This window comes from Tachysurus fulvidraco, chromosome 2, assembly GCF_022655615.1.
Source record: "Tachysurus fulvidraco isolate hzauxx_2018 chromosome 2, HZAU_PFXX_2.0, whole genome shotgun sequence".
Classification (NCBI taxonomy): Eukaryota; Metazoa; Chordata; class Actinopteri; order Siluriformes; family Bagridae; genus Tachysurus; species Tachysurus fulvidraco.
This window is the reverse complement of record NC_062519.1, coordinates 27,163,979-27,179,450: the sequence shown is the minus strand read 5'-3', so window position 1 is coordinate 27,179,450 and position 15,472 is coordinate 27,163,979. Positions and strand designations below refer to the sequence as shown.

Genomic DNA, 15,472 nt, shown 5'->3' with positions numbered 1-15,472 from the left:
TTCTATGACCTTTTTCTCCTTCTCAGTTTCTGATCCAGGTTTTGCTTATTATAGAGTGTTTGCACAATTGCCTGACCTTTTTGCCTGTTTGACTCAAACAACTGCCTCTTCATTCGTATTCTTATTAAAGAATGAACTCCCGCTTACTGTACCAGTTACAGCTATACTAGCAGTCTACTGTGACAGTTATTTATTCATTTCACTGTTAGTTAGATGTGTTGATATTGAAATCACTAGTGTAATATAATATGGACCCTAGTAATAACATTATTTAGGTTTGTTGTCATGGTTACAATCCAACAGGCCTGTCACTGAATAAGAAATGAGTATTTTTCCTGTCCATGGCAAATATAAGCTTCAGTTCTGCACCATATAATTTGCCTCTTAGCCCTGACTGTTCTTACTATGCAATTGTTCTTACTATGAACGTCTTCACACCAGCCTTCTGCGAGTGCTGTACTGTGCTGTGCTGCTTATTATGCAATAGGCTAAACGCTTACACGCTGCAATTATTATAGACATGTTACAGATTACCTGCTTTATCTTTCCAGCAAAACATCTTTACAGTAAATCCATCTGCCTTGGCCCTACAGCTGTATCATAGCACTGAAACTGCTTGCATATCAGAGCATGCAGTGTTATGAGCTAAATTAATTTTACACCATGTTAATGAGATATAAGGCTGACTATCGGAAGGAATGATGGATGGATGAATGTAACGATAGTTTGTCATTGTTCTGCAATTTAGCATTAAATTCAGTTCAATTTTATTCGTATAGCGCTTTTAACAATGGGCATTGTCTCAAAGCAGTACATGGTGCTGTGTCATTCTGTAATATTCTCTGTTATTCTGGATGTATAATGAGGTGCACATGCTTTTTCTGTATTCTGTGATCTTTTATGGCCATTGCAATTAGCTGAATGATAATTAATTTCACTATATATCGAAAGGAGGATTTTATCTGAAAGATCAGCCGAATCGCTAAAATGTATTAGCAGTTCAGCAGTTACACCATGAGTCATGGGCCAATTACAAACAGGAAGGGGAAAAAGTATATGAAAAATGTTTTAAAGATCCTTTTGTCTGGACAAACAATCAGAAACCAATCGAGGTCCATTCCATCCAATAACAGCTCTTGATCATTCAGATTAAGACCTTGTAGCATTTTGTTTACATTTTGTTCACAGTGATTTTACTTTTTTCTTATTAATATGTTTTATTTATGTATGTATGAATTTATTTATAGAATTTTACACTTCTACAGATAAAATTTGTTTAGACTCTGAGAATCATTAGCATCTAAACTCAGCTTGTTAAGTCTTATTAGTGGTTAAAAAGTAATAAAGTAAGAAATAAAACACTTGCGGTTTGCTGAAAATAATAGAAGATGCAGTTGCAGAACATTGATGCAGGACAATGTGAAGCAGATTGTTTTCCAATAACAGCAAAAGATCTATGGGATACAGGTTGGGACTTTATAATGTCTATCCATACTTTCACGTTGTTGTCTTTTACTTTTTTGTTGCTTAAGACCATTGTCCTTCTGGAAATCCCAGTTTGAATTGAGATGTATCTTTCTGCATGATGTGGTAAGGATTTGCAAGAGAATTTCTAGATAAACCTCCAGCCTCATGATAACATCTATTTTCTAAAATGTCCAGGAAAAGTACCACCACAACACGATGCTGCCATCACCATGCTTCACAGATCTTTTAATTAAAAGCCTCACCATTTTTCTTCTACACAGTTAAATGGTCATTTCATCTAGAGCAGAAGAAAATCCTCCAAAAGGTGGTGAACATCTGCAAATTTCACTCTGCCATTTTAATGCCAGTCCTGGAGTATTCTTTCGTACATAACAGCCTTTTAATCTTTTCTTACAATTCATATGTTTTTTTGCTTCCCAATGGCCAATTTTTTTTACCATGCATCCAAAGACAATCAGCAACATTCTGGCAGTGTTAGAAAATTCTGATCTCAGATTAAAATCTCAGAGTAACACTGCTGCTATGCCACTTTAGTGTACACATATACACTTTAGTTTAAATACTAATCTAGAAATGTAAAATTTCATGGGTTTCAGTTGAACTAAAAACCTGTGCTGCATTGCTGCACACTCAGTACGGAAGAACACACTCATTTTCTGTAACAGCATGTCTAACAAACACATTAACCTACCGTCTGTTACAGATTTCTGAAGATTACATTTTTTTATTCATGTTGTACTTTGTGACAAATTTGCATAAAGAATTGGAACCTGGGGCTGAAATGCTGGCTTTTTCCATGGTGTTTAAAGAGACAGTCAACGTGATGTGTATAAACATTTGATATATAGTGAATTAAAAGGGCAGTGGTAGCTAAGTGGTTAAGATGTTGGACTACTGACTAGAAGATTATGAGTTAAATTTCAGCACTGCCAAGCTGCCACTGTTGGTCCCTTGAGCAAGGCCCTTAACCATCAAGTGCTCATTTGTATAAATGAGATAAATGTAAGTCGTTCTGGATAAGTTTATCTGCCAAATACGGTTAATGTAAATGTTAAAGGTAAAAATAAATAGATCTGAGGCAAGCTGAGTTACCTTCTAGACATGTTTGCTTATAAGCATTGTGAAGAGAACAGACTGAGGAGAGATTAATGATGTTACATAACATTAAGTGTTGTACTCCTGTACTACTGGGAATCAGGGAAACACGCTGTACAAGATAGTGAAGGACTGATTGGGCAACAAGGGACATTCTGATCATAAATATGAAAACAGGGACTACAGAGGAACTCTCATAATCACACACACACACACACACACACACACACACACACACACACACACACACACACACACACACACACACACACACACACACACACACAGTGGTGAAGTGGAAACTAGCACCTTCAGGCCACTTCAGGTTATAGATAGGACATAGCTATTTATATCTGTTTGTATGCGTGAGTGCATACGAAGTTGTACATGCATGTATGTGTGTGAGATTGTAGAACATACTGACACACACAAACACTCCAAGCTGTGATGTACAGGTCATGGCACTTTGGCTCAGCAAGCCATCTCCTAAGAATTATCAACCAAGTGCAACTGATGATCACCACATGCTGCCAATCAGCAATGTAATGTACAATAAGGGCTTCCTCCTTCTGTTCTTCAGTTAATATTGCTGTGTTCCCAAAGCTGGTGTTACAGTATGTTTTTGGTTTTACTGCTCCATTTTTGGTTGGTTGATGTGTTGTGCATTATGGGCCACTGTAGAGCTTTCATAACCATCAACGCTAAAATTAATTCCAGCACCATCCAACATCTGCTTGCTCTGTGCAGTGGAAATAAATCTGATATATTTCCCATATATACATGTTATCTTGTTCAAAGAATGTTTTTTGTCAGGTCCTTAAGTGTGTTCCATGACTGTGTTGCCATAACTGTCCGTGATTGAGACAGCTCTCCGGCTGTGAGCTCTCTGGCTGTGCAGAATAATGATTAATAAAGAGGAATGTCTGCTGCTTATGGGGAGATCTGATGACAATCTTTGCCTTGCTATGTCACAATGTGATTTCAGATGTTATCAAAACATCACTCCAGTTGGATTTCTGGGAAGTGTACTCTCATGATATTGTGGTTAAGAGTGGTGCAGATAAAAGCCATACTAACAATAAAAAATAATTGCAATTTAGAGTGCATCATGTAGTGTTGCTGCCTCACAGGTCTTTTGTTTGATCCTGAGCTCAGGTTGCTGAACTTTATACGATGCCTGTATACATAGACATAGCCTTTATACATGTTACTTGCACAGCCACAAACTCTACAACAAAAGCTTTTCTGGTACATCATGAAAACAGACACAACTGTGTGATTTAAACACAGATCACTTATCCAGCACAAACCCTACAAAACAATACAGAATTCTTCAATATTATTTAGAATATATTAATATTCAATATGAGGGGGCAAGGTCACCTCCAGGGCTGGGGGTTCGATTCCCGCCTCCGCCTTGTGTGTGCAGAGTTTGCATGTTCTCCCCGTGCCTCGGGGGTTTCCTCCGGGTACTCCGGTTTCCTCCCCCGGTCTAAAGACATGCATGGTAGGTTGATTGGCATCTCTGGAAAATTGTCCGTAGTGTGTGAATGTGTGAGTGAATGAGAGTGTGTGTGTGCCCTGCGATGGGTTGGCACTTCGTACAGGGTGTATCCTGCCTTGATGCCTGATGACACCTGAGATAGGCACAGGCTCCCCATGACCCGAGAAGTTCGGATAAGCGGTAGGAAAGGAATGACTGAATGCATGAATAATATTCAGAATTCTCTTATATTACTTACAGTACATATGTCTGGAAATCTTAAATTGCTTGAATATTACTTTTTCTTATGTGAAAATGATTTCAAATTTTTCTCATTCCCACCTGGTTTGTTAACACTATACATACATACCTTTCCACTTTAGAGACACACTGAGAGATTGTATCATGTCTTTCAATTCAAACAAGTCCTTACTACTTAATCGGAATGATCTGTGTATACAGCACTTCCATTAATCTCCCAAACAGCTGCACATCCTAGAAGGTTAGACATAACCACAGCACTAATCTTCAGTATTTTCTGAGCTAAATCCTGCCTGAATCTAATGCAGAGGCTAATGGAAATACACCAGCTTTCTCTGAATATTTTCTGTACATGCATGCCCTATAACCATCGGTAGTAAAGCAATAGAAGAACCTAGTGTCTGTTTTATATATTGTCTTCATCACTGTCATTGTCTTTGATAGAAATTCAGTTCTGACCAGAAGAACTTTCCATAAATATCCAAACACTCCTTTTATATTATTTCTTCGACTCACTCGGAAATGGTGTGTGTTTATGTGTTTCTCTTTTAGGTCACGATGTGATACAGAAAACATCAATTCTCTGTTTATTAAAAGAGGAGAGAGGAAAAAAATTCCAGGTTTGGAAAAGTGGAGGATCAAAACAAACCACACTGAGATCTGATAGGATGCCAAATGGATGGTGACATGAGGAGATGAGCTGCAAAGCAGGGACACTGCAGTAAACAAACCACCAGATGCCACTATGAGAATCAAAGAGCTACCAGTTATTTCGGTGGGTGGATCAGACAGCAGGGATGCCAGATCGAGATACCCAGAGTCCTGTATTGCATCAGTGGTCAATTGGAGCACACCCGATCTCACTAAACAGGCAATAACTGCTGATTTTGATCTGCCAAGATCAAACAATAGATGACACATAAAACAGTCGCCTGCAGCTGTGTGTTGTGCAAGGAAGGCGGTTACGTACCTTTTCCTGGTACTGGCGGCGTGATGAGTCCAGTGACTGGATGAGAGCAGTGGCATGGCCGATGAACATGGCGTAACAGGTGGCTCCCACAATCATGCTCAGCATGGTGAGCCAGATATCAGACATGCTCTCTGGGGCCTGGCGTCCATAGCCAATACACAGCATATGGCTCATGGCCTTGAACAGAGCAAAGGAGTACAGCTCGCTCCATGAGTCATTCTGCACAGAGAACAAATAAATAAAGTGGTTATTAAAGTGGTCCCATTAGACATTTATCTAACTTATCCATCTCTGTGCAGCTTGTTTGCTATAAATCGGCCTCTGTGGATCTGATCTATGTTCTCCTTTTTAGCCTTAAAAAGACAACCAGCACTATTTGTCTTTGTAACCAGTCTTATGCCCTGGCCTGCACCTCTCTCAAGTGCTCTTACTCTTTTATCTGCATGAGACGTATTGCTTCATGAATCTGTTATGGTCTCCATTACCCAGCTGTATCTTCTCTAGATCTGACATAATGGATTCTACAAAATTCTGCATTTGCATTTAGTTTGAATGAGGTAGCAGGTTGGCTAGTGGCAGGAGAACACTATAAAGAGAGTGGAAATGTCTTTAAATGAGGAGAAAGTCTGAGCTGGGAATGCTGAAGAACGATGGAAAAAAAGGCTGAGATATTCAAACTTCAGAAAAATGGTCTTTGGGTGATTGCTGGGTTCTGCTTAGAGCCTTTACAAATAAGAGCCTTCAAAGACCCTGGAAAAATCATGAAATCAAGTTGACCACCTCAATTTCTTTTAATAAAAAATCTTGCGCTAGTTATATTTAAGGATGAATGCCTGTAACTTTCATGTGTATGGTATACAGGCAGGATGAACACATTTTATATGAGCTAATACAAAATCATAGGACAATAGGACATCATAACTGAGTTAAACTCATTAGTAGTGGTGTAGCATTAATAAATATGGCATGCTGCAGTTGAATTCAATAACAGTTTATTTAGTTATGATGATCTATTCGTGACATTTAAATGTAAAATAATGTCTATTTTTAAGCCATTTTGTCCTCATACTATAGAAAAGCTGTGACAATGTTATTTTCCTCAAATAATGTGACTCCTGAAATCTGGATCTAAAGTTTGCACTTTTATCTAAAACAACCGCTTGATCACTACTCCATCCTCTTGTTAAGTAGCCTACAAATAGCTATGATCCTTTTACCGCTCTAAAAATGCTGAACAGTACAGAATTTCACTCATTCAAGCTCTAATAGAAGGAGCATATCCACCCTCCACTGAATGCAGAGAGTCCACTTATGAGGTCCAGTAATGCAAAGACAATCATTCGAGACAGACTCTCCAATCCTGGCCGCATAATCTAGATGGCTGCCCGATGGAAAGCGTTTTCACAAATGAATCATTTAGGTGTTTTGTATCTAATCATGTTTTCCTGTGTGGTTTGGTTCCTAAGCCAGATGAAACCCAGCAATCACGCTTTTGGCTACAGACAAAAACAACTTGTCAGCATAGCTTTGTTCTGCTTGTAATCGAACCTGCAAAGTGATTGAATTGACACTGAAAGAGTTGAATCATACATAGTATATATTATAGGCAGTGTGCAGCATTCAACTGAAAATTGTAGCTGATATACTCAGCCACAAACTGGGCTGAATGACAGAGGTGTAGCACTGAAGAAATATGATGTGTTCAAGATATATTTTGAGAGATGGAAAAAAAACCTTGATGCAATACACAAACATTTTAAACCAGTTGTTTTATAATTGTTTAATCACATATTTAGCACCAACTCCATGTTCACAATGCTCAGATGATATATCAGATTTGTACATTCACTTGGTGACGTTTTCTTCACGTTTTCCATTTTTTTGTTTGTTTGATTAATTTGCTCTTTTAATTATTCAGTGTGAAACCAAACCAATTCAAAACTCCCTGCAATCTTTCCAGAGAACATGGTGTGTGTGTGTGTGTGTGTGTGTGTGTGTGTGTGTGTGTGTGTGTGTGTGTGTGTGTGTGTGTGTGTGTGCTTGTGTGTGTGTGTGTGTGTGTGTGTGTGTGTGTGTGTGTGTGTGTGTGTGTGTGTGTGTGTGTGTGTGTGTGTGTGTGTGTGTGTGTGTGTGTGCTTGTGTGTGTGTGTGTGTGTGTGTGTGTGTGTGTGTGTGTGTGTGTGTGTGTGTGTGTGTGTGTTTTCCTGGGGATCCAAGAATAAACAGAACATCCGAATCTAAATACTGCCTGGACAGTGAAGTGTCTGTGAGGTTCACCGGCCATGTGCAAACAAACCTGAACTAATTTACGTGAAGCCTCGTTTGTTTGTTCACATTCTGTAACTGATCTCACAGTTAAGATCCATTCACTTCGTCCCTACACCAGATCAATTATATTGATACTGTTTCACGAAGTCATGCAGGAGACATCGATCAGTTTGCCACAAGGCCACAGTGCACAGTGTTGTTCTTCTGTAAACAGCTAAAAAAAAAAGCCTCAGGGAAGCGCAGGGACAATAACATGCTAATGCCTGCGTTTTGTCAGCTTACATGAGTGCGCTCCTTTCCCTTAAAGACATTCACCTTTTCCCCCCATTTTTTTAATTACCTATTTTGTATTTGAAACGTGTCCCATGTTTTCATCTACTACCATTTTCTTCTAACACGGAATAAGTGGTTTAAACTGGATGCTTCCTGGAAGAGTTAGCAGGATGTACAAACTTAGCTTCAGGCTAAATGAAGCATTAGCAGAAATTCTGGCCAGTGGAATATGAGCTGATATTCAAAGCATGTCAAAAATCTAAGCTGTTATTTGAATGGCTAGTGTATCCTCCACTATTACTGATGTAGCTGTTACATCATCAAAGTTTGTTACATCGTATAGTAAAAGTGTTGAAAGTCTATTCATGAGACTGAAAGAACGAACAAAACAAGTACTGTCCATGTGTCTCTCATGTTGTGGTGGCTCAGCAAGGCACTGCATGGTAATTGAATAAATAAAGGGGCCTAATTAGATGTAATGCATGAGGGCTCTTCTGTGGTGATTTTAGTTTTTTGCTTACTGGATTGTGAGTTCTGGAGCTGAGCAAGCAGCTGCTTTTGAAAGGGACCAAATGATGAACTGCTACGTTGTCAGAAAACGGTACTGTACATTAGGAGTGTAATGTGGTGCCATTATTGTATCAGTTTAGTGCTTCACATATTCATCTCTTTATCCTTATTGTATAAAAGCCTGAATTTAAATTGGGGGTTGCCTAAACCATAAGAAAGTTTAAACTAATTTAATCCACTGAAACCAAATCAAGGTGTTTAATAAGGATGAATGAATGAAAACTCTATGTTCATGTTAACGATTGTGGCCTTTTTTTTTTGCTCCACAAGCTTGATATCCGACTTCTTACACGCTCCTTCATCCGTATGAATGTAAACACCTCCCACACACATAGATTCTCAGACCTGATACACATTTCCAGTCTCAACCAGAAGCTCTGTGAACCATTCATTCCATTCAACTTCTATTCAAATCTTTATTTGTATCTATATAGAGTACATTATTTGTTCATTTTGAATAATTATTTGTATTCCCCTAACATACATAGTTCTTCTGGCTGATCCCCTTTATCCTATGATGAAACATTTTGATCCTGAGAGGATCTCTGACTCCACTAACTCTGAATAAATGTGATGTGATAAAAATAATGTGATAATAAGCGATGGCCTTCAGTCACCATGTCTCAACCTAACAAAAATTACTTTTTAAACTCTTTCACCATCATCAAATTAGAGGGAATATCTAAAAAAAAAAATGTTGTTCATCGCTTCTATACAGTTCCAGAGACTGGCTGCACCTTAGCTGAAGCAAGACTTAAAATCTGCTGTTCAAATCTTCACCGATACACTTTACAGAATGGCGTTTCTTTCATGGAACATGTTAGATTGTACTCATGTCTGCAGAGCATTCAATCAATATGACATCATATATTAGAGACACATGGCTCTTTCTGATACTAGATGCTTTATCGTGGATTCTGAGCAGGGATTATAGAAAGCCGGGTCACAGATCACACAGTACAGATGGATCAAAGAGGATGAAATGCTTGCATTGACCTGTCTGGCTGGAAATAAGGTCCTGCAGGAATTATATCCGAACCATCTGGATATTATTTATTTCAGATTAAATGAAATTCTAATATGATTAGCTTACTAGTACAGTTATGACCTCTGTCCAATTTGGTTAATGTCAGAATTATTTACATTTACATTATGTGTTTTCATGTATTCAAACATTTAATGAGCAAAACCACTTGTATTCGATCTTTATGTCTGTCTGCACAACTGTGCGTACTGTGTGTGTTGAGTGTGTAATATGCGTCATTGCTCAGTAGAGGGAACAAAATGCCAAATATAAAAATGATCATTTGTGATTTTAAGGTGAATATTGTAATTTTTGTCTACTTTTATATTTACCTGCCAAGGACAGTAGGTGGGAGATGCTTGGGTGTAAACTTGGGAGTAATAGTTTTAGACATGTTCTTTCACAAGCCAGATTTTATTACTTGGAGTCTGATACTTTGCTTTCAGTAAACATGACTAAGAGCCACTTACAAATCAAGGCTGGCATTTCACCATTGTTTCAAACATCGAGCCATTCTTTCAGAAAAATCACTTTTTAAAGATGATACTTTGAATTAGTCCATCCAATTTGGCCTGATTCAGATCATTCAGATTAATCAGAATGTCCAAGATTTATGAACAATTGGTCAGTTAAATTTATAAAGGCTTTCAGATGGTGTATGAGTCATAATTCAAGGTTGAACCCAATAAGCATGATAAAAATAATATAGACACTAAATAATCTTTATTTTGTAATGAGTTAGCGCATACAAAATATACATACATAGATTCTACATCTACATCTGTACTGTACTTTTTTGCAGGTCACCTATTAACACAATTAAACCAGAACACCACTCAGCCCCTTGTCATTTTTAGGGCAATAGCAATCTCGTATGTTAATGTGAACAAACACGTGCAATCCTGTAACTTAAAGAACCTAAGAACATCCAGGGACTTGAAGTAAGAAATGGTGGAGTGGCACTGATTCATCAGAGAGATCATTCGACACTGAGTCATTTGTTTGAAGCAGTTCTCTTCCACAGAGCTGCTGTTGCTGATTGCTAGCTGATTGAAGTGCTGCCAAAGACTAACATGGCTGTATTATAAAACAAATGAAAGCAGTACATTTGGTGAAGGTTTTGTTACAAAAAGAATTTAAAGACCAAGGAACAATGCTTAGAAATTTGACATTTAGTCAAATATTCATTTCACACTTTTATAGAATTTCTATTAAGAATTTTACAGTTTTACAATGTATAGCAATATGCATAGCATTATAGCAAAAGTACTAGATTAGACTGTATTAAAAGAACTCATTGTTTATCTACTGCTGACATTATTGCACTATAATTAAGGCAACAAATCCACTGAAGCAACAAGTCAGTTAGATCTCTATTATCCTGCTAGTTAAAAATTCAATCCATATAGTTAGTGACAGTTACTTAAACATTCATTTTAATTAGAAGTTATAACAAACTTTCCATGGATTCTTCATGAATGGATGCAAGTCAACTCTTCGTAAAACTGATATGACAGAGAGAAGATAGCATTTTCCTAAGTGTGTTATGTGGTATATGGATTCACTTGTTTCTATTTATTTATTTGTTTGTTTGTTTGTTTGTTTGTTTGTTTGTTTGTATTTATTTGTTTGTTTGTTTGTTTAAAAAAACATATTGATGCTTCACTAATCAGTCCACAGAGGTTAAAAAGGAGACAGAAAATCCATGAAGGTCAGCAGTGTCAACAGGGGATCTGCTGCAGAAGCCAAAATGGTTTATATTTAGAAAATTAGAATTATTAAACTACATCTACATTATATTTCTTCACACATTGATCAGTTCTGCTATAGTATTTTCTGGGTTCAGTCTGCTGAAATGCATCCAGATTATGGCCCACCAGTTGACAAATCTCTGAAATGATTTTTTTTTTACTGAGTGACAGAAAGATGGATTGACATGTTTTCCCTATTATTATGGAAATTACAGGATTTTTTTTTATGCCAAATAAAATTCTCCTCCAGTGTCCCCAGATCAGCAGGTGGGCATCAGCAGCTGTTCTGAATTTCAGTGCACAAGCATAACAAGCAGAATACACAAGGAAACTTTAACACACACAGCGTCTCACAATGTGACAGCAGCTTTGAGGTTAGTTGTACTTTGAGTTTTCTCTGACTGAGTTTCAACTTATTTTCATCTGTCAGAAGATAGTGACTAATCTAAGTGTGGGTGTGGAGAGGAATCATAAACCATCCTTGAGTGCCTGTAATTCAACTCAGACAGAAGTGCATGTCCTTTCCAATACAACTAAAGAAAAGCTGAATAATGAACCATCAACAGAATTATAGCGGAACTCCATCGCTCATTCAGACATATCAACGTCTGAACTGAAGTGCTGCTATTGGGTAACAATGATAAACACTCCATATTGCACTAGCTCTAAAAATGTCTCAAAATATTATTTTCTAGGTTCCCAAGTACAGCATCAGCCTAATGATTTGTCTTGGAAGAAGCACATGTTAGTGTTTGCCCTCTGAGAACCTTGATAGCTTGATAAGCCTCCCTGTTTTTCAAAGAATAGAAGAAGGACATCAGTACAAGGGTTTTTGGCACCCACATGAGATTATTTGATCTTAAAGCTTTATGCAGCATGTCAGTAATACTTTTATATTGTACAATTATATTGATAGGCCTGACACATACCAGCATTTTGGGTGTATGTCCTGCAGTAGAAGAGGATGATGGTGATGGCAGGAATCCACTAATCCGCTGACTTGGGCTTATATTTTTTTAGTCTGTGTGACTGATACATCTGATACTCTATAATTCATTTATTCAAAAAAAATGTTGTGAAACTAAACCTAGAATCTAAATGTATACCGTGTTGTCAAAATACAAATGACACAACATGCAAACTGTGCTGGTATAATGACAGTAAGTGTGAATTTAAATGTTTCTCACATAATTTTAAGTGCAAGTGCTTTTGTAGCCATGATGGGAAACCTTGCATGGTACATTATTAAAACCTTATTCCCACATCAACTCATCCAAGCAAATAAAAACAATATCAATTATTCAGACATGAGAGAAATTGATTTAGGATCCAAACATACCACCATCTTGTTGAGGGAAACCCAGCAGTCAGATGGAAAATCCTGCAGCATGGGCACCAGAAACTGCAGGCATCCGTCCCAGTGACACAGCAGCAGCATCATCCCAATCAGGTTGATGATCCTCATGACGGCACTCGCAAGGTCATAGGTCATGTGAAAGATCTGATGGGGATATTGTGAGAGCGCAGAGAGAAATTCATTTGCAGATAGATAGATAGATAGATAGATAGATAGATAGATAGATAGATAGATAGATAGATAGATAGATAGATAGATAGATAGATAGATAGATAGATAGATAGATAGATACTAGTAAGCCTACTATCTCTGGGTCAAACCCGTGATTTTGTCTTGTGTGAGTTTAAAGATTGAGTCACACTAATGAGGAGCCTTGTTAAGCAAACTCTCTTTATAACATCAGCTAATAACCTGACTTAAGTTTTGAATGTTCTCACAATTACAGCAGCAAAGTAACACAGTGATTTTCTGTATTCATAAAGGCATTCCCCTACAGCACGTATACATTCCATCATTAACAGCATTTCTTCAGAGCTTCCTAAAGGCCTAATCAGTCTGATAACTCTGATAAATCCCTTCTGGCCTCCTGAACAGCCACAGAAACCATTCTCGGGATTAATGAGCCATAGAAACATTGACCATGAACATCTATAACAGCTCGGTGTCAAAGATAGCACCTGCAGATCACAATCACTGTCCTCTGGACTGAAAGGAAATCTCTGACAGCCCAATAGTGAGCCAACAAGGGAAAAAAGCCGAGTAGAGAGAAGTCTTAAACAAAGCGGAGTAGAGAGAGGCCAGGGTACCAGGTGGGGTACATAATTAAGTTAGAAATGAATGCTCATGACAGGCTGCCACTGGAATTAGAAAAACACTTAAGACTGAGTCAGCACAATCAGATCCTTTACATAACTGTATTATTGTCTAATATTTACTACAATCATCTTTGGTGCTTTAAGATGTTTTTGTAAACATGTATTCAATCTTTGAGGCTAACTAATTATTCAATATATACAGCAGCAGTGTCTCAGTGGTGACGGCTCTGGGTTACTGGTCAGGGGCTTAAGGCCCAGCACTACCAAGCTGCCACTATTGGGCCCTTAAGCAAGGCCCTTAACCCGCTCTGCTCCAGGAGTGTTGTATCATAACCACAAACACCTAAAATCCCAGGATATAGATATTAAATAATTAAACTGTGATATCAATTATATATGACAAATGAAGGTTTTGTCTTAATTCAATTGACCCATAAAGCCTGATTACCTACCTGAGCTTACAATACTCCAGGGGGAAGTTGTGGCCTAATGGTTAGAGAGTTTGACTCCTAACCCTAAGGTTGTGGGTTCGAGTCTCGGGCCGGCAATGCCACGACAGAGCAAGGCACCGAACCCCCCAACTGCTTCCCGGGCACCGCAACATAAATGGCTGCCCACTGCTCCGGGTGTGTGTTCACGGTGTGTGTGTGTTCACTGTGTACACTTTGGATGGGTTAAATGCAGAGAACGAATTATGAGTATGGGTCACCATACTTAGCCGTATGTCACGTCACGTCACATCAGATATTATAGAAGTGCAGACTGTTGAATGCAATTACTGATCAAAAATCCTCTCCACAGAGGGTGTTTAACAAAATAGAAAATAAGTGGCAGGGCAATTTACGTTACTGCAGCTGCAGAGAGCTACAAATGATAATTGCGCACTTTCTGGCTGAACGGTCATCATGGGAAAAAACTATTTTGTTCATTTCTGTTGTATTTTATTTCTTTAGCTTTTATAGGTTTTGATGGTTAAAGGTATAACCATGTGCCTTTATATACCAGATGTTTTTGGGTTAAAGGTATAACAGGTCTACAGATTTCAAGCAAAACCCACTGACCGATTATACAGAAAGCTATTAGGTTCCTAGACCTTTCCAATAAGTTTGGTCATTCTGCATCGTCACACAAAAAACACATATCTATTTAAAATGATCCCAATCCTAACTATTAATAACAGAAAATAGTCAGACATAGTCGGTTAACCAAAGATGTGCATTTTACTATGCATTTATTCCTAAAGCACCTCCCATTTCAGAGCTTATTAAACATTACTTTTGTAACTGCAAGCAAAATGATTGTCTGCTTCTAAAGGGGACATGCCTATCAAAAAAGCCCTGAGGGCATTAGCACATGACCTTTCTTGCTCATTTGAGACTAGCACTATGGTTTCTCTTGATATGTAAAGCAAATAGGGTACAAAAGACTGAATTTTCCACCACAGCAGCTCTGTAAAACTTTCTGCAGTGGCAGGAGGTACAGTAAGGGCTCATGAATGAGACAAATGCCTTTCTTTACTCTCATGCAGTTAGCACTTGGATGATTGACAGATTTGGATTTAGTTAATAGATAAAGGAAGAGCAATGTGCCGTTCGGCCATTTTGTTCACTGCGGTCACCCTCGTTGGATGTTTCTGTGAAATAGATGAACAATACTTATGTGGCGTAGCCTAAAAACGAGCAGCTCAAGGACAGAAACAGCAGGATGCTCTCTGTCCCAGAGAGGACAGTAGAGAAGTGAACTTAATTTGGTTCTAATTTTCTGTATCTAAATATATGGAAAGTATGCCTAATACTTCAGTCTTGAGTTTTTAGGCATGGCATAGAAGCAGACTTGTGAAATGGAGGAATCCTAACTGCTTTAGTGCATTCATAAGAAACTGGACCAGCTCTTGGGTGATGCAAGCTAGAAAAATAAGGACAGGGTTTTAACAAGAATATACCTAGCTTGAATCAAAATTAATGCTAATAAGTAGGATTGAATATGCAGGACATTTCAGGCAAGTTTAATACCCAAAATAAAGGTGTGTTTTTAGATACTAATACATAAGGGCTAAAGCCTTCTGGGGTTTTTTTTAACATAAAGTTGAGCAACTCACCTTTCAGTGCACAGTTGCT

General features: G+C 38.1%; 1 protein-coding gene across 2 annotated transcripts in view; it reads right to left on the bottom strand.

Annotated features, from left to right (window-relative positions):
- The window catches only part of hcn2b (hyperpolarization activated cyclic nucleotide-gated potassium channel 2b), a 37,013-nt gene that overhangs the window by 15,093 nt on the left and 6,448 nt on the right, over positions 1-15,472 (bottom strand). For both annotated transcript variants that reach the window (XM_047805102.1, XM_027169777.2), the window contains exons 3-4: positions 12,523-12,684; positions 5,298-5,516 (exon numbers count right to left, since the gene is read on the bottom strand). In XM_047805102.1, the coding sequence (XP_047661058.1) occupies positions 5,298-5,516; positions 12,523-12,684 (381 nt within the window). The remainder of the gene's footprint in view (positions 1-5,297; positions 5,517-12,522; positions 12,685-15,472) is intronic.